We start from the raw sequence: 27,651 nt of genomic DNA on the forward strand, positions 1-27,651 counted from the left end.
GTGAAATATAATTTCCTAATTCTTATGTGGTTACAAAGAAGGGATTCTGCATTGACAGTTACCATACTGTAAGTAATTCTTGTTGAATGTACAGATTATAAGATAAATTGTGGTGTTACATTGTGGAGTTAATTTCAGATTGGTTCGTTATAGTGCTCCAGATAGTCATCGTCATGTTTTATGATCATATTCAATGAATACTTTGGCAACACTCACATAATCTAAAAATCATGAACATGCATATGGAGTATGGTAGAATGAGATACAACTAAGAAAGTGATTATTCTGACATTAGTTTTTAAAGGCATACTATGCAAGATTTGTGCCTTCATATAACAGTTTCAAAGTAATTTCGATGGTAAACGAACTTGTAGTATAGCGAATCATACCGATAGCAACGCTGGGGAGGGACGCCGCTGGCAGAACCAGCAATGCATGTCTGAAGATGGTGCCCCGCCTAATCTCGTGAGAATCACGAATTGCTTTACGGCGCGGCGTGACATACATCAGCGACATAAGAAGCAGCCTTAATGGAAGACGTTACCTGGTCAGCAGACCTCTTCGGAGTCTATCTTTGCCTGTTCGATGTCCGACGCTTCCATCCTACTGAACATGTACCGGTATACAGGGGGGAGGGGATCAGGCCGTGAGTGCAGAGACGCAGAGCTGTATATAGAGAGAGCTGGTATTTACGACAGTTAACGTTAAATACAAGTACTCCGCAACGACTCTAGGAGTAGCTGTTTGACAAAACCGGAAAACTGCATAGTATGCCTTTAATGTTTTTTCATCAATCTTTTCCAGTCACTTTATATATATACTACAACCATTTATTTACCATTTTATGCAAAATAATTGTGAAACTGGGGTCTCATATTTAGTTTATATGTGTTTGTAAATAGCATTGGTCTGGTCATTGGAATATTATGTATTAGTAATGTGTTAATATAAAATTGCAGTCTCAGTGTTATACAATACATTTCCTTTACCAAGAAAGTATGTTTGTCGTCAGTGCTCAGTAGTGCATTCAGCATTAAGTTGCGTTCTTGTAGTGATGGTGGACACAGTGCTGCCCTCTATTGATTAAATTCAGCACAACACTATTTGTAGATGTAGAATCTTCAAGCAATCGAATAACTCAAACAAAAATGGTTGTAACCAAAAATGGTTGTAACAGAAAAAGGAAGACCTAATGGTTAAAAGAAATACTTTCTGAAATGGAAAACACAGTTGCTTTAAGCTCCCAGAACTCCTGATCCTAAAGACCCATGGCAAGTGCATATCATGGAGTTGTTTGGGGATCCTTTTAGCTCTTGTGCCCATTTATTTATTGCAGTCCAGATGGGCCAGACACTTTGTGTGTTTTTGTGGGTTATACTCAAATTGTATTTACTACTACTCTCAGAAAGTTTGTCTCTTGGCTCTCCCTCTCAGTCCAGTTAGAATCAGAAGTTAGACCAGGAATGTGTCCCCTCCTCTTGCTTGGTGCATGTTTGAATGCCTCCCCTTTGCAGATAGCATGCACCCTCTTTGGCCCTGCTCTTTAATCACCAACAAGTCACCTGAAAGCTCCCTTTCAGTGTAACCCTGCCATTGTGTACCTGTCAGGGGAGGGTGGTGCGTGGCTATGTTGTGCGACTCTGATTACAGGATGCATGGCCGTGTGCTGCCCCAAGCAGGAGAGCAGTTTTTTTTACGGGAGCAGGTGCTATTTAAGGAGGTGGCTGTGCCCTGCCGGCTCCTCGCCCCGTCCGTGTCCCTACTTTATTCTTCACTGCACGGGTCGCCTCAGCATCACAAGAGGAGGAGGAGAACGAGGGGGGGGGCATGTTTGCGGGAGGGTATGCTGGTGGCCCCCGGGGGGCTCCCGGCAGGCGCAAGTCCAGTTACTGTCCTCCTGAAAACCTGCAGATCCCCAAACCGGCAGCGCCAGGCAGCGGTGTTCGGAAAAGCAGCAGCAGTGGAAGCGGCAAGATGCTGTCTATGACATACAGCGAGAGCATCCGGAGCGGGATCAACCGCTACCACTCGGACCAGGGGCTGAATCAGCCACCGGCCAGGCCCCCCGACCAGGCTGAGCTACAGAGACTCCGGGAGCAGAGAGTCGCCGCTCAGATTAAGAATATGGAAGACTTCCTGAAGATGAATGGCCTGGCCCTGGAGGAGTGTGTGTCCTATCAGACAGGCATGAAGTACAGGTAAGAGGGAGGCAGAGCTTGACAGTGGCTCACATACTCCCGAGACCTGGACAGACGGGCTGAGAACCAGCAGGTGAGCGCAGCTTTGTGGTCGAGGGAGGTCAGATACTCGAGGGTCTGCTGAACAGGTGTGTTGAGGTTAGCCTCAAAAATCACTATTTTGTTCATGTGCTGTTGATTTTATATCATTTTTAAGTACTCTCATAAGGAAGAGGCACACTGTTTTTTCTTTTTTAATATCCGTACAGTCTTCCTCTGTCCTCTGGTCAGGCTGCACTCATGCAAAAGTACTGGGGCTCAGGTTTTATTTTAATCATCTAGGTCGGTGGCATATTTGCCCAACTACATGGGAAGGACAGACTGCTCCGTAAGGAGTTACCTGGCCCCTTAAAATCTCCCTCAGACTTTCTTTTTCTTTTCCCCTTGATCACATAGATAGTTTCCCTTCTTCTCTGGTTATGTGTTCTTATTTACTGTTGAGAATTCTGCCCCATAAACATGACTAGAAATAAATCCTTTTCTTCAAAGTAAATCTTGGAGATGTGGATTTTATAGAAATAATACACATATAATACACACATATTTATGAGTATAAAACATTTTGGAATTCCTAAGATAAATAAATAAAGTATTTTTCTTAGCTCATAAAAAGTTTGTTGTTTTAGAGATACATGGCTTTCACAGTGACAGTTATAAGCAAAATACTGTCACATTATCATTGATACTACATTAAGATACTGCCAGAAATATTGTGATATTTAAAATGTTTAATTCAAAAGTCAAAGGCCGAGATGTGAGTTTATATTTTATGTAGAAGTGTTTTATATATCCAAAGATCACTCATAGATGCAGTAGAAAATGCCCCACCAATGGAGAAAAAGAAATGCAATTTGAAACATTTGCTCATTTTCTCTGTGCCATCAACCCAATGACAGGAAACCAAACAGACTATTATATGGACTGTTGCTGTTTAACGGATTGAGCCATTGCAGCAGGCTTAGCGGCTGTTGTGTTGGCCAGTAAGGCCTGTTGAGCTGATGTTGTTATTGTCATGGACATGGATAGCTTTCATCACACACAGGCATTGCTGCTGTTGTTTTTGACTGAGACCATTGACCAGAACACAGGTATGGTTGGCTGCTGTTTCCATTGTCTGGGGTGACCAAGTTTTACTGTCATATACAGGCAGTGTTGTATGTCACCACCGCCAACATGTTACATTGCCCGTAGTTACCTCCCTGTTGTGTAAAGCTCAGTCACTGGCCCGTGACGGGTTGGGTGCAGGTTAGCGAGCGGGCATGTAGAAAGGGAGTTTAATATTGCAAAGTGCATGTGTGGTTTACAAACCTCAGAGAGCCTCCTACAGTAACCAATACTGTTTGCATATCATTAACACTAAAGCTGTTTATTTTTTATCTGAATTTTTTGTTTTTTCTGACCAGTCTAATGGATCTAGTAACAAACCTAAGTGTGATTTATGTTATTTCTTGTAGTATTCAATTCTTGGTATTGGTTTACCACAGGAGTATAAGCTCATCTAACAGAGGATATCCTGCCAGGAGCCACTGTGCCTTGTACTGCGATCGCCCGCAATTCTGTAATTAGTGCTGCAATTGGGTCAGCCGTACATGCAACCTCTGACTCAAACTCATCATTATTTCAGGTGTGTGGTCAGGAAGGCGGGCCAGCCGACTTTAACCATTGTTGGCACTAGCTTTCTGCAATAAACACGGGCAAAAAGGTTATATTATTGTCTTCCTCTCTTCTTTTACACTCTGGCTTGCTCTTTGCACACATGCTTTCACACTTTTTTGCTTTGTTATGGACAGATCTATCATAACAGGACACATTATTTTACACCACTAGGAAAGCATGAGATTCATTCCCCTGCAATAAATAAATATAATCAACGTGACTTCAGTGAAACATGATTAATAGTGTTCTATCTAACACTCATATTAGTCTGTGTGAATGAGTACTAGTGGTACAAAGTCACCCTTCATAATGTGGTTTTAAGATTGTAAATATAGTGTAAAAGTAAAAAAAAAAAGATTATGCCATTTACATTATATTGCCCTTGAAACTAAATACTACGACTCAGCAGGCCCATTTGGAAACCGGAAAACTTTCCCTAGTGTCCATGTCCTCGGACTGAAAGAGCCAGGCAGCTGGTAAAGAGCCAACTTGAGTTCACTGAAGCGAGACAGGAAGCCTTGTCTCTCCCGTTTGAGCTATATGGAGGTTGACTGGGAGAGTATAGATTTCTGGAGTGACTAATGGACACGGTAATGCCCTCCACTTAAGCGTTCATACATGCAAAGCTACATTTTACCATAACTTGTGCCTTGTATGGTGCGCCTTTCCTGCTCATATTGAAAAGCTTTGATGTGCAGGTAGAAACATTATCTCTTGGATCCTTTAAATTAAAAAGGTGTTTTTCACCTGTATGTAATAAAATGTATCTAAAAGTTTGAATAGTTTTTTTTTGATGCCAGTGGTTAAACAGCTGCTTACTAGTGCTTTGCTTTAGGAGTTTTAGTATAGATGCCTTATTTGAGGTTTGGCCACTAGAGGTCAGATAAACATCAAAATAAGCTGACACATGCATGGCAACACCACATCACAGGCTTTCTTAGCACATTTATTTATGCAGAAGATGCAGGGTAACATCAGATTTATTTGGTACATTTTATTATTTACTTCCTCTTAGCTGTCTCTTAACTTTAGTTATGTTCACAAGACACTCTCAATCAGTAGTGTGAAAGTGTCAGGCAGCTTTTTTATTTATTTTTTTAATTTATTTTTTTTTATTGATGGTGACAGCTGAAGACAGACAGGAAAGGTGGGCAGAGAGAGGGGATGACACGCAGCAAAGGGCCACAGGTGAGATTCGAACCCTGGGCCGCTGCAGCAAGGACTCAGCCTTGGTACATGGGACACCAGCTCAACCACCTAAAAAATAAAAAATAGCTAAAAAAAGCTTTGGATGTTAATTTTGTGACATTTTAGCATTATAAGTACCCCTTCAATGCCATAATTTTTGTTAGTCTAAATAAATACTGAAGACAGCGAAGGTAAGGCCTGCAAATAATGATTAATTTCGTTATTGATTCATCTGCAGATTATTTTTCTGATTAGTAATAGTTTAGTCTAAAAATGTCCATCCAATTTCTCAGACCCCAAAGCTTTCAAATGTTTTGTTATGTATTCAGTTCCATGAGATAAAACTGAGAGAAGCAGCAAATCCTCACATTGTAAAAGCTTTAACTAGAGAATGACAGACATTTTTTCTGGAGAAATGACTGAAACGATCTAAAACAAGAAAACATACTACATTTTACAGTAAAAAAAATAAATAAATAAAAAAAATATCTCCCAACTTGAAGTTTGAACATGTCTGTTGAGCAACATCAAGAATATAATTTCTAGTTGTAGGATGTTTATTACATCCACTGAGTCATAGTAGTAATTGTCAAGTGGAACCCCCTTGAGGAGTTCTCTGTTAATCATATAACAGCTGATCGCCCACTAGATGGTGCAGATGTTCCACTTTGGCAGCTACATTCCCAATGCCTCCCACAGCAGTGCCATAATGCATTCACCAAACACATTACTCTTTGTACTCCTACACTGTTGAACATCCTTACCAGCTATTTTTAATATTTATCAGTTTCTGTTGAACTTAGCCTGGTATTGAAACTAGAGCAGAAAAATACTTACTAGTAAATACTTACTAAAACCATGTAAGATAGCAGCCCTGTCACTAGGTGGCAGTGTGGAGAAGTGTTAATTATTATTATTTATTATTACTATTATTGGTATTGTTTTTATTAATTTCTTCTGCTTTAAGGCATCATTCAAACATTTTTTAGTAATGTCCTAAAAATGTTCTCTCTCTTTCTTACTCTCAACACACACTTAACCAATTTCCTTCTCTTTCACCTATTTGTCGCTATTTTAGACACACGTTTTGGTGAGGATATGAATCTGTACCGAGCTACTCAAAACTGTTATTATATTTATTTTCTAAATCTCTGCAGCACTGCAGCATGTGTGTCAGCCCGTGCAACTGTGACGTTTTTCTTCAGGCAATCCCCTACTCCAGAGCTAAATTTAGCTACAGACTCATATCCACAGCTGCAGCTGGATACAGCTGAATGGGCTGCAGCCTAACCTGTTCATCCACTATTTTACCTCAAGCCCACTGCCTGGCAATATTGCTGCATTGATGAGAGCTGCAGAAGTGGCCCGTGCTTATTCTTTGTCACCAGGGTGGGATATGATGTTTAGGTATTTGGACTGATATAGATTTGTTTTCCAGTGGTGACCTCTCCAGCAGTTCCTCTTTGAGCTATCTCTGGATGGCCATGGTCTGACAGCTTGTCAAAATGTTCTAGTCAGAAATGTTGTGTGGGCACAAGAGGTGGGAATGCCAGGGATTACACAGTTATATTTTGTGTTGGTAGTTGTCGTACTATTTATGGTAGCTCAACCAGACGTCCTCATGATCACAATTTATGGATCAGTACATCATTTTTAGATTCCTGAACTGGCCATGTGTAAAATTTCACCTTGGATTATGCCACAAGAGTATTGCAACATGAATAATATCATTGGTCATTGTCATAATTACTAATGCTTTAAGGTTGCAACTTTCTGATTCGTAAGCCTTTGTATTTGCTTGTATTACAGTTTTTACTTTGATGTATCTGATTTATGTCAAGAAGCACAGCCATGTCAACTAAATGCAGCTGTTGCCTATATTTGACATATTTTAAGCACATTCGTGGAAATAAGTCTTTCAAGTGCTATTCCTTCCAGTAAACTGATTTTCATACTTATAATTGACTCACCGTTTGTTGCAGGGTGGTCCAAATGTTAAAATGATTCAAATGATTATTTTTCAATCTAGCAATTCTTGATTCCCCATGTATGGCCTAGCCCCTTTATTACTCTCCTTCATCATACTGCCGACTTTTAGCTCGAAGCAGTTTCAGAATGTGTTGTTTTTAATTAAGCCTGACTGATCATACGTTGCACCTGTGTTAACATTGCTCTTCACATGCAATTTGAAGCCTTTCTGCATTAACCGTCTGTTTTTCTTTGTGTCTTAAAGTCTGCGCGTTCGTGTATCTTAGTGTGTGTCACTGGAGGCTGCAAGGGCTCTGTACTTTATGAATACCCAGTAGTGACAGGACGTAGGAGGCCCGCTCCACTGTCCTCAGCCCTTTAGACACTTGCTTTAGAGTTGTGCCGTTGTCGCATTAGATCCCATAAAGTTGTTACTTAACAACATTCAGCACGCATTTCCTAAACTGTCAAGTTCATCGCTAAATAAAATGTGACTTTTAGTTTGTTTAAAAGTTCTCCCAGGGACATGTCTATTGCTTTCCTTCTCTCTTGAACTTCTCATTGGACATTAAAATGTGCTGCGTCAGTGTAAAATTTGACAGAAATCCCACTGTGAAATGTTTTTCTGTGTCTTCAATGGTGTTCCCATAATAAATGATAATAGGTCCTTAGGCAACAGACAATATGGTGGATGGAAATCTTAACATGCAGTAAAGTGTTACATTTGCATTTCTAAGTCCCTGTGTAGAATGCGGTTAAAATACTTACTAAGTGTTCACAAGTCTAAGGCTGTCCTGGTGAAGAGGGAATGTTCACTGAAGCTTTTAGTGCATTTCTTAGGTTTTGTGGAGATTCCTGCAAATTTAATGTAGGGGGAAGTTTTCTGTTTTATGCTTGACCGATCTTTCAGAAATGGAGCAAAGCCAAGTCCTGACTTTGTTTAATGCAGGTGTTGTTGTAGTGTACTTACTCGTATTGGGTATCCAGTCCTTCCAGAAAAATGCGGAGGTTTTTTGTGATTGTTGCGGGCAAAAATCCTTGATTATGCGGCACGTTTTCTTAGAAAATGCGATGGAATATGCGGGATATTTATGCAATTTTATGCGATGAAATTGCGGGAACTTGCAAAAACTGCGGTTTGATGAAAAAGAGAAAAAAAAGTGATTCCCCCAACACCCTGTTCTCACTAGGCTACTACCTTAATGTAAAGAGTCATTTCTTATTACTTCCTATGATAAGCAAGCATACTACATCACAGAAAGTGCTGGGAATATTTAAGTTCTCATCTTGTTTTATTCAGACCTTAATAAACACATGGCTCAAACTTAGCAAAATAATTTGCCCCCACTGTCATGTAACACACCGGGAAACTGCTTTGCGCTGTCTTTTGCGCTTATTTTTGTTGGCAAATGAGACTGATTTGCGGGCTTCATCATGGCTTCATCGCGGGGTTTGGAGCTTTTCGATGATGTTCACATCGCGTAATTGCGTCACTTCATAATGTTCCCAAGGCAACAGGGGAACATGGCTGCTCTTGTGTGAAGTAAACATGAGACTTATGTGACTTTTTTGCAACAAAAATGCGGGGATTATGAAATCATGCAAGCCCCGCATATTTTGTGCGGAAATTGGCAATTTATGATGGTGAAGTTGAAGCAAGGGAGTTGCAGTCTGCAACTACACTGTTAGATGCCACTAAATCCTACACAACTCTTTAAATATCAGTAACCATCTTAAATCTACAGCATAGCCCAATATAGTTTTCTATTTCATTAATTGATAATAATTCCACGTATATTAGATCGTAATATGCATGGAATAATGGAATTATACACTTATTTATTTTGATATCAGCATTATATATCTGCCACCTCCAACCCTGCTCTCTAAATATTGGCATCTTCCATTGAAAAACCCGTATCAGTTGACCATTATGCTATATCCACTCTGGCTGAATCCACTTCTCTACAACTACGGTTTTGGCCTTTCTTATTGTACAAAAAACATTCTGTTGCTTATTTCCCTTCTTGGTTTTTGTTGATGATGTGTGTTTGTGTATATTGTGGTCTGCCTAAAATTTCCCCTCAAATTGTTCCTTTGTTATTGGTGTCAGGTCATAGTGTTGGTATAGACTGAGACCTCAGATGACCAGGTAAAAGGTCAGAGTTGGTTTGATTTCTTAGAATGTCGAGGTCAGGGATTAACTATGAGCAGCCTGACCACATTATAGAGATGCCTTGTGCCTTGTTTCATAAGCTTGGTTTAACCCTTTTTATTCAACACGTTTGACATGACCTCCAAAAGCTTATGTGCTATAAAGCGATGGGTCATTCATTGTAATAAATCTGTGTTGGTCTTCACCATAGTAAATGTACCAGTTTTAGGGTTTTCTCTGTCTATCTTACATGTACGATGAAAGTGATTTATATTAACAAAAAATGTGGGAAAATACACACATTTATATAAAGAAGAACGGAATAGCTGACACCGTCTACTTCTGGCTAATAGGAGATTTTCAGTATTTACTATCTGTATGAAAGTGCAACTGGGACAGTTGGGACTGATACAACTGTTCATAGTATGTCAGGGTTTGCCCTTGACTTGTGAAAATAACGCAGCTGGTAAAAATACAGATTAGGTCTTTGACTGTAAGAAGTAACACCCAAAATTTAGAGGTCAACGTAAATTTCAGGGTATTGAAGAGATATTCTGTGGCAGCGATCACAAGTTCTGTCACTTTGAAACATTGATAAGTTAAGATAGAAGTTTACATATCATATTAGGAGTTACGGTATGCTGTATAGCAGCTTGCTAAAATTATTAAACTTGTCTAAAAGTATGTATCTTATTTATAGTCATAATGAAAAGACATTTCATGTTAGCAGATTTCATCATAAAAGTAGTCAGGACAGAACAGGTCCCAGAATTGATCCCTGTGATTTCCAGCATTTGATTTCACAATCCAGGGCAGAAATACTATTCCACGTTCTCATTCTCTACAAAAATGTTAATTTGATCTGTCAAAACACATTACGAAATGTTCTTTAACGCTGTTCAAGATAGGTGGTAGTGTCTTCATTATTATTTTTTTAAGGCTGTGGATTCTAGACCAGGACCCTTCACCAGTAGTTGAATTCATGTTTCTTAAAACAGTCTTGGAAACAGGATGTCCGGGCTCCAAGAGCAAGGAGCCTCATCTTTTCACTGATATGCGTGCGATAGAAAGCATTTTTGCCTAGCAACTAGTCTCTGTGTGAACATTCCCTTAGGTATGACAAATGCACACAGACAGGTGGCAGGATCTTGCTTTGACCAGGACAGATTATTCTGCTTCCTACATTCACTCTCTCTTTCTTCAGATTAGCGAGGAACCGTGTAACTCAGCCCTATGTGGTTAAAGCACACCTAAGTACACAAGCAGTGATGCTGAAATCCCTATATGGTTGTGAGATCACTGCTATTTTGTAATGGTCAGCATATTTATTTAAACTTACACTGCGTGTTTACTCCATTGCATTCAATGTATTGGAAACACACTTCTTCTTAGATATTTATTTCACTATAGTAGTCAATTAAATATACAATTACACATGTAAATATGGGAAATAAGCTGTTATAGTCACCATTTTCCCAACATAGAATTTGTTCTGTTTCCGAGCCTCTCTAGCTAAAGCCATAAAGTATAGTAATGACATTGTATTACATAAGAACAGGGGTTCCCTGTCCTCTATTTTTGTTTGTCTCAGCTCTCTTGCTCTGTTAGATGTGTCAGCAGGGACAGCTGAAACGACAACTCCTCCTGAGCCCTGCTGTCTGCTGGGAATCTGTCATGTTCACTGGAGAGTTAAAAATTGCAGCACTCGCTGCTCACAGATGTGACCTGCGTTTCTCTTCACTCTCTTCTTTCCTCAGGAATTCCCAGAATCACCGAGATAGTATTTAACCTTAGTTAAACCTAATTTTCTACACTCTTTGTATTTGTATGACAGAAAAAAAACCTCAGCAATTAGTAGAGTTATTTGACTTGTATAACAAAAAATACATAAACACAAATATTCATAAGTGAATGTATATGCGACAATTTTCTAATATATGTTTTGCTTCAGTTAATTACATCCTCATTACAGTGATGAAACAGTCAGCCATTAGAAATGTTTAGACACAGCCTCAGGATGCATTAAGCTGCTAGAAATGCATTACCACATCTGTCGATCAACACTGTCAATCTGTCTGACCTCACATCACTTTCCATTAACTCCCTTAAGCCCTTTCACCCACTCCCTGACGCACACAGACACATGCACGCGTACACCCTCCTCTGTCTCACCACCCCCATCTCAGAGATGCTATCCTTTTCACTCGGTTACTCGAATCCTCACTAAAGCTGTTCAATTAAACCATCAGTAAGTGGAACTTAAGCCTCCATTGGACAGCTGGCCAACAGTTGCACATAATACAACTGTGGTCATTCTCTGCAGCCATGTATACACTGCTCTAACAATCTCCACTTGCCACAAATGACATTGTCCTGGCTTGATGCCCACGGATAATCTTTCTTAAGTTAACAATAAGGGATGTAATCAGAAGAAGGCTGAGCTAGAGCGAGATGAATCTGTGACTTAATATTCATGAGTATAGGTCATTTTGCGTACCCCGCTTGAAGGACTCATTGCTTTAAGATATGAAACCCATGTTTAATGGCAGATTTGAAAGGAATCCTTATCTGGAGAGGATCTCTGCAGCAGTCCCTACAGAGTGCAGCAGAAAGCCAGTGCTTGCTAAACTAGCTTAGACAGATTTGGCTTAGCACCCTGCAGCAACTCTCAATGTGCCAATCCCAGTTCGATGGAGGTACCCAGACTTCCCCTGAGAGCAAATAAGTGAAAGGACAGCAAGAGACCTCTGTGGTGACAAATGTCAAATTTGGGAATCCTTTTCCCCTTGCAAAGCCTAAGGGCGTTCTTTGTGTTTGGTCTAGGCTCACTGTGTAGAATTGATTCAGAGAGCGAGTGCCTATTTTTAGAGCTAATGCTGCTGTTGTGGTGAAGGATCACTGCTCATGACTGTACCCCCACAGTACCTCTGTGGTCAGAGTAGTTTTCTAACGCTCTGTCGATTACAGTAGTTGTCTTCCCCTGTCTGTCATTGTGCTCCTTAGTTGCAGTATGTGGGGCTATAGTCTGGGAGTTGTCTGAGCAAACACTCCTGTGCGACCAGGACGGACCACTGAGGCTTCATTATAGTATGGCACCACTGATTGCCAACACTTCTTGCCAGTCGGGGCTGCAAGGAGGAACAGAATAAAACCAATACTTTTAATTGTGCTGCAGCTTTTTTTTTTGTATCTGTAATAAGGGAGGTAGGATTGTCAATAAGTGGGATACGTTTCTGCAGCTTATTCTTACAGCTATTTTCTTGTGTTGGGCTACATAATGAATGTGAATCTGAACATTGTTGATGTTTTCTGTCTGCACACTCCTTCGAGCATTGTTGGTATTTGTGAATTTTGCTCCGCTGTAGTCGTGATCAGAGAAACACACATGTTCGGCTGTATATCTCTAGCTGTTCTCTCCTCTTCCTCCCCCGCACATAGAATGAAGTGCAGGACCCTATTGGGGCTCTGTATTCACTCACAGTGATTGAGTGTCTGAGAGGGATTTTAGCTGCTCAGTAGATTTTTGGATAACCACAAATCAGGCACTTAATCAAAGCAAGGAGATGAAGGCCACGACACAAGGGAGGACATTGTTATAATATGTGAAGTGGGAGGAGATGGATTTCTTTCCTTTACAGTGGGATTTGTTCAGCTCTGCTATCTTAACAACCAGCTACTGAGTCCAGCACAAACAATGGGGACTGATAGGATTTTGTTAAGTATTGTTCACTTCTTCTTTCCCACTGCATTGATATAAAAATTACTTTTATTGTAAAAAAAACATGGCATGCCATTGGGTTGAGCAAATTCTGAGTCACCCTACTGTGTGCACCCTAAACACAGTGTCACTAATTAGCAATTTAACAGCGGCACTCTAAGGCATTATGTAAAGATCAGACTTTCTTATTTTTAGTTCAGCATCCTTTATGACTGATTTATCTTGTGACTAACAATGAAAAGAGGTTCATTCCAAATTTGCCCCAGCAGACTCTGATGAATGAACACAAAGCAGCTCATAGTTCAGTCCAGTATTCGCTCCATTATGGTGTTGAGAAAAAAAAATCCTGATTAAAGTGCATGTACGCTGAATGAGATAAGAAATGTGAATCACATTTGCTCAGACTGACTTTAACTCTGGGTTCACAGGCAGGCCAGTAGGCAACGTGTCTGCAGTGTAATTTGTATATGTCATGAAAGTGAAAACTTCAATGAAATGAAATGTAATGGAATAAACACACTGATACTTTGTAGAGCATGTGTCACATAGATGAAAGACACCCCCCCCTTTTCAGCAATGGCATGACTGCACTGTAGGAGTGTTACATGTTGAGTGGGCACATGTGGAACAAGATTGCAGGTTTCTAATGAAAGAGATATAAAAGGTTTCACTAATCATCTTTTCACTTGACAGCAGTAGGTGTAGTCCCTTCAAATTTGCTCACAGTGAACGCCTGAAAACATTGTGATTTCTTCTAGAGAACCATACATGTCATCATGCAGCGATAAGGTGTCAGTCATCTTTAATGATCGTCTCTTCTGTTTATCTGGTCTTTTGGTCCTTTTTTTCCCTTTTCCAGATATAGTCAAAGGGAAATGAAATGCATGCTGTCAATCTGAAGAAAGTTGGCAGATGTGCCTGTTGTGAATTATTAAATCATGGTAAGTGTGACGGGCATGGTTTATTGGATTGAGCATATTTGTTGCTCACTCTGTTGGCATATTTTTATAGCAGTTTATAGCTCCCAGTGTATTTATTAATTATAAGGCTTCAGTGCATGTGTTGTTGTTTTTATTTTAGACAGGACTGGTGCAATGTGGTTTCCACGTGAAAAATGGTTGTTCTATAAATTAATTTAGGTGATGGATCACTTGTCTGTCGGATTATGCATGCCTGTATTGATTACCGTACCTTGCATTGCACACCAGTCAATAAATGTGTAGATTTTCAGTCGCAGATAAATCACGGGTCAACAAAAGACTTATATGTTCTAGTAATGACAAGAAATCAGTCATCATATGGTTTCGGTAGTCATGAGAAGATGTGGCAGGATAGAAAAAGCCCAAACAAAATACTGTAGGACGAAGGTTATATTAGCTGGGGCTGTGGCAGTTTTGTCAGGCTTGTTATGTGGGCTTAGCCAAGACTGACACTGTATCTATGCAGCTTGAACTCCAGTCCCTGGCCTCTCCCACTTCTCAATACCGTCCCCATGTTACGACTCCAGGGGGCGTGGATCGTGGCATCACGTTTTCACTGCGCTGGCAGTGAATGCATGGCCTGTAACTCGTGGTAAAGTGAGGCCAGGTCAGACTCTCATGCTCAACTGCTTTGTCAAAATGAGAAGAGAGAGTTGGTGGAGGGAATGGCATCAGCCCCAAATGTGTTCCCCACCCTGACCTAAAGTGTAGGACATGACCTTGCAGCCCATCGATCTTGCCTGTATGTGGCTTCTGCTGTTGTTGAGATTGGTAAGCAGTCACACATGATGTTGACACTAGGGCATCAAACTAATAGCGCATTTGAAAAGGTCGTCTTGAGCTTGGCTTCTCTGCTCTATGCTCACAGTTTGAAATTCAAATCAGATTTCAGTTGAATTAAACCACCTTTCCCCTCAGGCTTCTATTTAAGTCCAGGAGACCAAAAGGTCATGGCTCTAAGAATAGGGCTGTCAGTTAGCAACAGCCTGTTTGCTGGATTCCTGTGATGGAGGCTGCTTCTTCCACTGCTTTACTATACATGCCTGCTCCTGATGGCATCTCCTTTTAATTATCTCCTTGGCACACTAGCTGGTCCACTCAGATAAGCTTCAGTATTATATTACAGGGAGCATGTGTCTCATCTACTGTCTCTTCAATCTGTAGCCACTGTTGCGTTTAGTCCAATTACTGTGGTGTTGACTTTCAACCCCCAACCACGATCATATTTTTTACTATTCATGCTTACCTGCACTTACTCAGAATGCTTTTAGTGTTCATCAGATCAGTGTCTAATAGCCAGTAATAACAGATGTAAAACAGAATACAGGAGCTGTATTCTGCAGCTTTAATTATTCCATTACTCAGTGTAGGAATACGCAAAATTAAATAATTTGTTGACTTGCTGTATTGTAGTCATGGAACAAGGAATAAAGCATTATAGATAAAAACCACAGCATCCCAGTTATGTCTGACAGTTCAGCCTTGGATATATATTGTCACAGACAAAGTTACATAATGAATATTTCATGGGCAGTTGAACAGACCCACGTGAGAGCCCCTTTTTCTGGGACCAAAGGCTATTGCAAAGTCCTGACCAGGGAGCATTCAGCTTCCCCCCTCTTTTCTTCGGACAGAATAAACTTTATTAAATCACACTGCAGGGCAACAGACGGACAAAGAGGAGCACAAAAACATGCACTACCCTTTTTGAAGGGAGCTGCTGTAAACACAACAGATTTCAATGCCTTGCTCTCTCACGCTGTAGCACTCTGAATTTTTCTCCTCATAGCTTCTCGTCATATCCCTCCCACCACATTGCCTCCCTCTCTCTCTCCTCCCATCTCTTGCCTGTGTGCACAGTGCCGCTTTACGCTGAGCGCAAGGCATACAGATGTAAGTTTAATCCAGGCAACAGTCAGAGCTGGGAAGTGAATATGGGGTTGCCCTTTTGCTAATGTGCAGTAGTATTCAGTAGAATTATTCAGCAGCCAGCACAACTGTCAAGGTGGATTCAGAAGGGAAGATGAAAACCTCCTGGAACCGTGTGTTCGTGTTTTATTCTCTCCATCTCTTTGTGTGGATCTATGCGTTTCCACTATTAAAGCTTGGCAGCGAGAGGTGTTATCTCTAGCACTGAGCTCAGCTTTAAAAGGAAATTTCAAGACTCTAAATCTGCCTGTCAGCCTCTGATGAGCCTCTGATTAAATGATAAAGCGAGGAGAGGAGGACACCCAGATGAATCAAGGAAAAACTTGTGGAAGAAAATTCATACAAGCGCTGCTTTTTTTGGACTCTGGTTTTTAAAAGATTTAGATTTTTCTTTTATTCATATCTTTGTACTGGACTTGTATTTTATCTGCAGTGATTGCACATTTTCTCACACCGGCTGAGGCAGAGATGCGGTAATGTTGTGCTTGGATTTGGACTTCCTTTGAGAGGATTTTGTTTTCACCTGATCAGCAGTCCTTCACTCTTTGAATGCATTCTGATTTGCCCTCCCACCCTTCTGCCCCTCGTTATTTTTTTTACTGAACATTGTGAGCTGCTCAGTCACTTCAGCGACTAGGCAGTGATTTCTAACAGAGGCACAGTGTGTGTGAGGTTGGATTCGGAGTAGTTGCGTCCGACAGACTGAATTGTCTTGTGCTTTGCAGAGGATCTTCAGACTTCTGACCTGTTTATTTAGGCAGAGGAGAGTTTGAATAAAGAGTATCTGCAATTGGGACAGCCAGCCAAAAGCCAGAATGCAGGTGTCATTAGTGTGCACGGACCATCGTGGGGGGGTGAGCCGCAACACGGAGGACCGGCTAAACCGACAGAATGCCAACAGCCCCAACACAGGCACCCGCAGCAAGTTCAGAGCAGTGGCAATGGTGGCCCGCAGTCTGGGACAACTCTCTGTTCAGAGTGTGCCTTCCTCCAGCGAGCAAAGCATGAAGACTGGCATGAAGTATAGGTAGGGCATGTCTGATGTGTTACCTGCTAGTTACAAATTTGGCCCAAAAAAACTTTCAGACCTATGTAAAATATGTGAGCTGATCGAACTGCAAGGTTTGTCTCCCTTATTTGGCTCAAGCTGCAATACATCACAGAGAAGACAGACCATTTTTCCACTTTGCTATTAATGTCAGTTTTTCTTACCTACTCAGAAGTCCCAAACCCCACTTGTTTACGATAAATGACGGCTAACAATTAAATTGCAAATAAATTACAGGAACTAATCAGTTAACCTCCCTAAACTTTTATTTACCTTTCACTTTTTATGATATGGGACCTCAAAAACAGCAACTTCTCCAAAGGAAAAATTAGCAATTTGTAATTTTATCAGATCTTTGTACGTCATTGGTAAAACTGAGAGGTTGGCATGTAATAAATTAAGTTAGCGGCCATTGATGTCTAATCTGCTCTGTGCTGTAATGACAAACAAGCACTCCAAACAGTATAGTAAGCTGCATTTGTTCAGCTTTAAAGTGGAAACTAATTAGTTGGTTCCCAGATTATTCTCCTAAATGCAAAAACACTATTATCATAAAACACATGTTTGCCCTATAGTGATAATCCTTCCCTTTTGAATTTTCTTCTAACGTGAGTTTATTTAGAATATTATCACTGTTCTTTTGTTGAACTTACTGCAGAAATATTCCAATCAGATATATTTCTAATCATTGAATCAAAAGCTATATAAAGTCAGTTAATACTTTTTTGCCATATTACGAGAGTGTCCCTGAAATGCTGTGATATCAAACACTTTGCATAATTATAGCTTTTGCCTACAACATTGTATGTTGACATGATGCTGCATTGAATATTTATGCCATCCCTTCAATCAGTTGATTACTGATTACGGGTCTATTGTAGTATTTACAGTTGCTTTCATTCTGACATCGTGGATGAAAGCAGTAGTATTTTGTTTGAGGGAAATGTTTTCGCCTTGGGACTAGAAACCCCAAGGGACAAGAAGACTAATGATGACTGGGTTTTATCTACCATACCCCATATTTAACAATTAGCTAAAGGTTTTACTTTCAGAAAAGCATTTATAACAAAATGGAAATGTCTACTGTTTGTGTGGTGAATTATTCAGATTATCCCAGCTTTTACACAAGAGCTGAAAATGCAGCAGATTATAAAGTGGGCTATCTTTAAATGCATATTGAAGCACTGACAGTAGAGGAGTGCATGGCAAATTGAACAGCAGAAACACAAAATGTATAGACAGTGTTGGTCAGAAAATCACTTTTCATCGTTGTAAGGTACAGTATATTATGATGTGCAACAAGCTGGTGATTAGTGCGGTGTATCTTTTTTGTATTGCAGGCTGTCAATGATGACCTGCTCTCTGCATGTTTTCACACCTGTCATTCAACTGTTCACCAAAGTCGATTGTTTGACATGAAATACTGATTTGAAATTAAGTTTTCACCAAAAACATGCATCCATGTAGTATATTGTAGCACAGCTGCAGCCATACATATTGTAAGTTATATTTCACACATATTGATTATTATTGTAACAGCCTTACATGTTACTAGCATTGGTTTGAGTAGCAAAGTGTTACCAGTTGTATTTTTGTGATAGAAAATTAGAAACTGAACATACAAACTAAAAACTATCTAGATAGGGATGTTCACGAGTTTCATTGTAGTTGCTTATATTTTCTGCTCTTTTACCAAACAGGATTATCAGTTATCATCATTACTTTGTAGTTTTCTTTATGGACTTACCATTCATGTGGTAAATTACTTAATTTCTGATAGAACCGTTCATCAAGCCACAAACCGTGAAAAGAAAAACTACAAGATGAGGTTGGTTGTGCCTTAAATCAGAATCTATTATTTATTTATTTATTTATTTTTGGGTGAAAAATTTGTTGTGTGTCGACTGTTGACAGACCCAATTAAGATTGGGCATTGATTTGAGGAAACGCATTACCCATCCTTAGCACTGTTGTCTGAAGGCACATCACAATGCTTTGCAGCTGATTTGCTAACGGCAGCCTCGCCATGTTGGCACACTGTCATTATTGAGGCTAATGATATTGAATGAGTAAAATCATTTTCAGCTTGGACGGCCAGCGGCTGTTTGTGTTCTTCGCTTCCTCAGTGTAGTCCAAAGCACATAACAGGCTCTGTGTTTGTATGTCTGATGTAAGCTCAAGGTAATGCAGGCCTAAATGCAGCGTGCGGCTCAGAGATGCATGCACCGAGGGTACAACATTGTGTTTTGTGGTTTTGAAGAGATGCGGATAAAAGGGAAGGAAGGAGAGAGTGAAAATAAGAAAGGCAGAGTGCTAAGGTTAATGCTGGTGTAGGCACTATGCCCAAGAGGTACAGTAGGCTGGAGTGATCTGTGCGCATGTCACTGTGCATCTTTCAAATGTGCCTCTCTTGCAAGCACTTTAACATGGTCATGCAGTTCTCTTTCATCCTTGAGCACAGGATTTTTTTTTTTTTTTTTTGTTAAATTGAGTTTTGAGTTTTTCATTTTGCCACTTTGACAGCTGAAGGTTAGTGGTTTTATAACCGTTCCACAAAAGAATACAGTCAGAGCTTATCTATCCAACAAAACTTTCCACGATTATCCACACTGCAGAATAGCAGTGTGAAATTCAGGTCAGCATTATTTGCATACAGTCCTCTCTCTTTCCTTGAATGGCAGCCTTGAGCTTGAATTGTCAGTCAACATCTGTAGGCAAGGATGCAGGTTAGGTTTGGAAGTGACCTCCCCTACAAGGCTAAGGAAACCTTTTAAAATGAACATCTTTTCAAGGTACAGAGGGATTGCGGCAGCTTTAGTGGGCAGCCTCACCACAGAGAGTCGTTCTGTAATGTGACACTGGGCCTGCATGACATGACTGGTTAAAATCATAAAGCTTGACTGTGAGAGCCCGCACCTCCTCCAAGGAATCATTAAATGGCTTCAGTCAGGACTGAATTAATGATGCACACAAAATGGCTTATGATTATGTAAAGCAGTCTTGCTCAGGGAATGGAAGAATATCTGGGAGATTGGGAAGGCAGTTCAGGTGGGGAGTCAATCCCATAAAGCCCCTGCTTTTCACAGCCCGGTTATCAGCTCTTCTCTCAGGCAACCAAACCTAGGAAGGGTCTCGAGGGTCTCGACTTACTTTTACAAGAGCCAGTTTTATTTTCTTAGGCGCAGCGAATAAACTGCTGCAAAGTATTGCTGAGGTGAATAAGTTGGAATACGTATCACTTTTCATTTGGACTGCCATTTTTTGTGCTTTGTGGGGACTAAATATAGGAGCTCACTATAAACTGCTATGGATAACATTTGTGCTTCAGGAGGAGATTTTTTTTTTTTGTCAAAGCATGATATTTGTTTTTTGCCACAGTTTGTATCCGCTGCAAAACATTTCTGCTGTGTTGCACTCAGTATCTTTTACTGCAGTGGCCATGTAAATCAGAGCTGACTCACCTCCCACCCTGGTGTAAATCTACAAGTAAACTCGCCCCAGCCCAGACTGTCAGTAGGATTCCTCACATCTCTGGAGGTCCACTTTTGGTTGTAAAGTTGACAGTGAGTCACAGCCACAGTAAATAGCTACTGGCAGTGTTGTGTAAGTGGATGACATTTAAATCCCACCACTGTGTTGTGTGAAGTTGTGATGTATCATTATCAAAGACAGAGATAAGATGCTACTTAAAGAAACCCGTCCTACCAATTCTGTTTTCATTTAGCTCCCCTAGAAGTTACTTGATGTGACAGATGGCAGAATTTATAAAGACAGATATAGGAGATGATTTACAAATTAAACTTGCAACATGTACACATCAGCATTCAGGTTTAATGTTTCTTTATTGTATTATTTGCTATTTTTAATTGTAGAAAGAAAATCGATTTGGTGAAAAAAAAACAGTGGGAACCGTTTTCATCCTCTGGAATTATTTAAAAAGGATGAAACTGAGCACAGTGTTTTCCAGTATTTTGTTACACATTAAGCAAAAGCATGCATCGCTCAGGCTTGGGTGACAAAAGCTGTGGGTGTGAGATTTGGGGCGTCGTGAGTGTGGGTGCACGCTGGGACGTTTTCCTACATTCTGAGTGCTCTTCATCAGGGAGCCAGCTTTCCGCAGCCTGCACTCCCCCTTAAAATATGAATCATAAATAGGCCGTGGTAGTTGAACAAAGCACACATACAGCAGTACACACTGGCCACTCTGATGTAAATAGTAAGACTCATCCACAGCACAGATTTCAGGCCGCAGCAGCCACTTAGGTATCATCTTAAATGTGCACAGAACATTCGCCATCTGTTTGCTCTGGGCATGTGCAGGGAAATTGCCAAACGGTGGGATGGTTCATTTATTGATGCAGTCTTGTGTTTCACTGAATGCACTGAGGTTTTTGTCTGTGTTGGTGTATAAGTAAGATGGAGGGGGGGTTGTTGTGGAATATTTTGCCTATGTGTCTATAAGCGTGTCTGCATGTGAGAGACACTTGTGTTATGTTGAAGGAGAAAATAAGACAGCTGTTCTTTCTTTGCCTCACTGATAGAGTTTAATTAGAGCCTGTGTGTGTGTGTGTGTGTGTGTGTGTGTGTGTGTGTGTGTGTGTGTGTGTGTGTGTGTGTGTGTGTGTGTGTTAGCACCACTCATTTCTCTCTGCATGTTATTTTCTTAAATGCTCTAGAAATAGCCTAGATTTATTAATTCTGTCGTGCACTGCCAAGAAAAGGCGAGTCATTTAATCACTCCATATCTGAATTGTAGTCAGTCAGTTTATACTGTTTCATAATGTATGTGTGCAGGAATTTAATTTAAGCGTTTGCATTGCTGGGTTACACTTACACGTGATTATTGGGCTCAGTATAGCATTCAGATCTATAAACACAGGAAAGATGCCACACTGGACTGTTATTTAGCATACAGTAAGCAGAAGGGTTTAGATTTATAAATAAGTGCTGAATCAACAGACTTGCTTTGATAGCAACATTTGTGTTGAACTTTTCTTTCTGCATGAGAAGCATTTGAACTGCATGTTATGTAATATGTGAGGCAGTGATTGAGGACAAATTGTAGCACAAATAGAAGGGAGGCTATACTGTAGCAGGAGGCCAGAGATATGGCTTACTTAAGAAAGTACTAGTGAACAGGCAGGGAGGGAAAGAGCCCATCTACCCCACAGCATCATGCTTGGTCATCTGTATTATGAAGATTTAACCTCAACATTTTTTAATTAGGATTTGCTAGGTTTGCTCTGAATCAATACAGTTCCCAATGCAATCTCCTTTTTATCAACGAGAGTGTCTTTAACAAGCTTGTTAGTACACTTTTATATTACACTTTTAGGCCTTTTATGTAAATAGCTCTAATTAGCTCAGTGTGATTAAAGCTGCCACAAAAAAATATTTTCTGTCAGTTTACATTGCTGTCAGTCCACCAACTGATTAACTACTAACTCTGGCAATCATCTTTGCGATTATTTTTCGCTACCTTATTCCAAAACACTAAATGCAGGTTGTTTAACATTAAAGACATGCTCTCACCTTTTTATTTTCCATTGAATTTCAGATTATAAAAATACCTTATTCTGTTGGTATTGCCAGTGAACATACTCCTACTCATCAGTGTCCTTTGGTTATGATATTAAATTTAAAAGCATGTCAGGATGTTAGAGCACAGCTCAGTGTGACATTACAATTAAGACTTGGAATCACTCACAGGTTCTAATAGGTTCCTCACTTGTTCCTCTCCAGCATATATAGCAGAAGATTTTCCATCCCTGTGGGCACTGGCAGATTTATCCACAGACAAGAGCCTCTGAAAACGCCCGAGTTAGAAGAAAAACAAATTAAGTCCAGGACAAACCCTCTGAGCTGACAATCTGTTTATGCCCAAGTAAAAAAAATAAACTGCGAATGACAACTGTCTTAAAGTGCTTCAATGCCCATGGTTCTGTGTTTATGGCTGTGTAAGATTGGTATTCTCCAAATGAAATCGCATGTGACTAGTTCTAAGGCTGCTGTCAGTGTGTATGACTGATCGTGTGTTCCTTTATTGCTTCCAGGAGAGATAACAGATCTTCCAAGTCACGCCAAGATCAGAAATGACCGGAAGGGCCATCACAATAAGAGGTTAATACCCTCAAAACAAGAAATAAAGCTAGTGTAACTCTGAAATATGCAGCCTAAAAGTATCACATGGCATTTGTGACAAAAAACTTTATGTTGGTTGCAGGTAACAAAGGCTGTGGAAAAATTATACAAGCCATCCTGAACCCATTGCAGCAGTCTAGGCTGAATGCAGTGCTTCTATTTGGTCACAATCATTTTTGCCTGTGAGAACACACTTACTTCCATTTTAACAGTATAATTCCAGCTTAACCTGACCATGCTAAAAGAGAAGATGACACTCAAATGGGCATTTCACAAACAATATTTGTCCCTGATTTAATTGTAGGAGATTGTGTGAAGCCTTGCATAATGTACAAACTGGAACTATTTTTGCTGCCATGGCTTCATCCAGATCTTTTTATGTTGTTTTTTTTTTTTTTGTGCAAAGCAGGAACATACATTTAGTGGCTGTTCTTTGTCTTAAACCATGTAATGTGCAAGCTTTAAGGACAGAACGACATCGGTGAAAACATTTGCAAGGGTTTCAAACAATTACAGTTAAAAAGATCTTCTGTAAAGGTTTAGCCTTGTGTTGAGGTCTGATCTTAAAGGAATAATTCAGTATTTTGGGAAATATGTTTATTTACTTTATTGCTAAGAGTTGGATGAAAAGAGATCAATACAACTTTTATATCTGTCCATTGAGTATGAAACTAGAGCCAAAAGCCAGTTATTAGCTTAGCGTAAGGATTAGAAATAGGGGAAAAAGCCTGCCTGGCTTTGTGTAACTCCGTGAAAAATCACAATTTGTCAGTTTTGTTTATGTATGGATTAAGTAAACGAAATACAGCATTTTTTTAATCTAGTTTGGACATAGCTAGACTAGCCATTTCCTCCTGCTTACAGTCTTTATGCTGTTCTTAGCTTATTGTTGCCTGGCTCTAGCATCGTACCTTGTCATCAACTTTCTCATCTTACTATTGGCAAGAAAACAGATTGACATGTTTTCCAAACTGTCAAACTATTCTTTTTAACAGTTTAACTTAAAAAAAAAAAAGGCTTTATTCGTGCACCTCTAGTCACAACTCACCCCCGCAAATCCATCTTGGGCTTTGTCTGAAACAAGAGTTGAGTCTTTGTTTTGAGTTACAAAAAAAGGTCATCCAGCTGGCAGCAAGTGAACAGAGTCTCATGGTAGAATGCTGTAGGATGTGCACAATGAAGCGCACAACCATTCATGTTTCATACCAATGAGCTGAATAGAAGATAATTGGATAAATAAAGCTAGCATACTGTATGCTTATCAAGGTTCAGTTGACACAGAGATGCTGACGAAGGAGACATTTTTATTTTTGGGCAAATGTTTATAAGCAGCTTTTCAGATCAAATTGGCTCACCCTATTGCTCCTCTTTCTTACTGCCTAGTCAAGGCATTTCTGTCTAATATCTAAATTCTCTCCCTCTCTCCTCTCCTTAAAGTGAAATGGATGTTACATAAACCTGAATGGAGGAGGAAACCACCTGCAGCCAACATGAGTTACAGTAGTGGCATTCGACGTGTGTGTTTTTCTGAAGTTGAAGCCACGGGTTTGGTTGTATTAATAGTTCTGCTCAGTGAACATATCTCTCAACACGTTCCTCTTTACAGCTCTGTGACCTTGTTTCCTCATTCATCACCCCGTCCTGTCCTGTCCTGTCCACTGGCTTCACATTGACTTTAAGCCCTCTCAGTCTGCTGACTTCATGCCTTCCTGATGCTCCACTCTGACACCTTACTAATCCTTAACCAGTATCTGTATAGACCTTTGAATCAGTAAACAATTGATGTAGACCTGCTCCTACGTTGATAACAATCCCTTTCTATTATCAACCATAGGTTTTAAACACATATTTGACATTATAGGTATTTATTTGTTGCCCTGTGGGTACAGTGGTAGACTGAACTCACAAACTCTCAAGGATTTGCTCAGAATTGTTTTTGATGGGACAGAAGGTGTGTCTTTAGCAGGTTAGTATTTTGTGGTTTGTGTTAAGTTTCATTATGTAGGCTGAAATTAATTTGCTGTTGCCTTTCAGGAGTTCCTATTTCAATATTTTGACTTCCTTCTTTTTACCTCAGAAGTCAACTCTTACAATTTTATTGTTGTAATAATCACCACAGCGTATCTTCTATTAGTGTGTCATTAGGTATTTTATATAATGTGGTCAAAAGACAAATTTGTTTTCATCACATTGTTCAGGGGAACATGGGGTTTTAGGGAATCGCATAAATACAAAAAATGGATGCCATATTGACAAGATGAACCATGCATTTATGGATTAAATATTATTAACTATAGGCAAGAATATAGAGGTACAATAGCTCTGCTATCAGTAGGCTTGGCAGTGGCTGAACAATGAACATTAATGTTCACCAAGTGAATTTTCTTCCTCGTGTCAATGTCCAACTATTACAAATCTTTCTCTTTACTATTTCATTTTCTTTTTAAAGACATATTTGTCTAGAGACAACAATCCAATAATCAGCAATCCAATAATCAATAATAAATGTCTGAAAGAGACTCTGAGGTGACCTGATATTTCCCCTGCCTTATGTTGCCCTCTCCATCTGCACTAATTTCCACGGGTCACCTTCCATCAGTGCTGCCAAGGTCAGCTGCAGAGCTGAATGATTGACTTAGACATGCAGGATCCATTATGTCAGGCTAAAGTGTAATGAAACCTGTGAACCAGCCCCAAAAAGATATCCAAGCCACCCTTAATCAAATAAACGAACATACCACTTGTGCTTCAGGCTAATGTGATCAGAAGGCAGCTGTTAATAGAAACCTCAGTGAAAGGTTACCTAGTATTTCAAAGTAAACAACCCAACTGGACATGGTGCTATGGTGTCTATGTCCTGTTCACTGAATGTCGTCTGGCTTTGAGCCTGTGGCTGCAGTGGTGTTGCTGTCCTGTACTGTACCTGTTTCTTTCATTATTGAGGAGGGTGTGAGAGAGATGACTTTACTGTTGTGGTGGTTCATGTCTGCTGAGGCTCAGCGGGAACCTGACCCCTGCCTGCTTACAGGCCCTGACAGAGGGTCACTGCAGCAACGCACAATGCAGTATTAAAGGCCAGTCTAGTAAAATATTGAACACAACAATGTGCTGACAAAGGGGACATCCTCACAATGAGAACAATGGCAAGGGCATAGCTGTGTATTCTGATATCCTTGTTACTTATTTTTAGGTTTGGGGAAGTGCTTCAAATGGACTGGTACCGTATGCTGCAGCAGTCATAGTTAAAGCATGCTTATGCAACACTTAGGCTGTAAGCTTTGTGATAAGCCTTAACACACGCAGATGAAAATGGTGCAACTCTAAAAGCATGTGTATACAGTTGCTACTGGTTTATCTAATTAGACAGGTTTACTATGCATCTCGTTTGCTGAACATGCGTATGCACCATGTATTAACATATTAAGCCACACCAAATAATTTAATCACATTAGGTGATACATTTGGAATAATACAAGGTTTGAAATGGACTACAGTAGCACTCTGACGTGTTGAACGTTTAGAGGCAAACTACTAAAACAGCATGCAGTCTAGCAGAATTGGAAGTAAAGAAGATTTTTTGTACTACCATTAAACAAATGTCTCAGTCCATCATTAAAAACACGCTCCACTAACAATTTCAGTCAATAAGCTCCTTTTTGGTTTTCTGTTATCTCTGTTCGTGACGCCGAGCAGCAGCCCCCCGAGGGGATGTTTTACTCACACAGTTAAGAGGCAGTTAATTGTAGATCAGCTCCAGCATTTCGCCAGAGGGTACTTGTGTTAACCTTGTAACTGTGGTGCACCGTAAGGGCGCGATGTCCCACTAGAGTCTCTTCTCCCTCACGACTGACTGTTTGCTTAGAAGTCAGCAGGCTCCTATACATGACGTCACAAGGCTCACGGATTCAAACTGTAACACGATTACAGACCTCACTGACCAAATAAGATCTTTTTAATGAGTCTCTTTTGTAGAAAATAAGTTTGACATGCTTTACTTGCAAAATACACAAACTGGATATGATTTCATTATTTTTCCATATTGCTTCATCGCACTGAAACCTCTGATGGCTCAGAAAAAGGTACTTTTTCTGTGCTATTCAGTTTTTAAATATTTAGAGTTACAAAGAATATAAATCAATGGAGAGCCTCTGCAAGCATCCATGGTGGTTCAGTGAAGTAAAGAGTGGAACTAATGATGCTGGATGATGTAGTGAACATTTAACCGGATTAACTCTTCCAAAATAGAAAGCACTGTACAAGGAGGTACATCAAAAAGAAACTTAAGGCATTTGAAAAGCTTCTTTTTTTTTGTTTTATTACAACACAAACGTAGCCCACTTAGCCTACTTAGAGGGGATGTGATCCTGTAGAGATTTCCATATTTATTTTAAACGGTTTAGCAGTGTTTTTGGACTTGGTGTTCAGACCACATGGAAAGAAGTGTTTTTGTTAGTCACCGCAGCAATTCAGGAATCTTATCATGGCTTCACAAAACACCCACACACACACACACACACACACACACACACACACACACACACACACACACACACACACACACACACACACACACACACAGTCCCACTCACACATACAGTCACAAGCACAGTCATATAACACACACATCTGCA

The 27,651-nt window shown here is 40.1% G+C and overlaps 1 protein-coding gene across 6 annotated transcripts in view; it reads left to right on the forward strand.

The window, feature by feature from the left end:
• The window catches only part of kcnab2a (potassium voltage-gated channel subfamily A regulatory beta subunit 2a), a 79,241-nt gene that overhangs the window by 35,439 nt on the left and 16,151 nt on the right, over positions 1–27,651 (forward strand). Inside the window, exon 2 of one of the 6 annotated variants that reach the window (XM_051416103.1) lies at positions 1,912–2,198. The exons of 4 other annotated variants lie outside the window; for them this stretch is intronic. In XM_051416103.1, the coding sequence (XP_051272063.1) occupies positions 1,975–2,198 (224 nt within the window). In that variant the 5' untranslated portion in view covers positions 1,912–1,974. Of the gene's footprint in view, positions 1–1,911; positions 2,199–15,778; positions 16,859–27,651 lie in introns of those variants that run through there. One more of the 6 variants, XM_051416104.1, reaches the window with a different exon arrangement.

This window comes from Dicentrarchus labrax, unplaced genomic scaffold, assembly GCF_905237075.1.
Source record: "Dicentrarchus labrax unplaced genomic scaffold, dlabrax2021, whole genome shotgun sequence".
Taxonomy (NCBI): Eukaryota; Metazoa; Chordata; class Actinopteri; family Moronidae; genus Dicentrarchus; species Dicentrarchus labrax.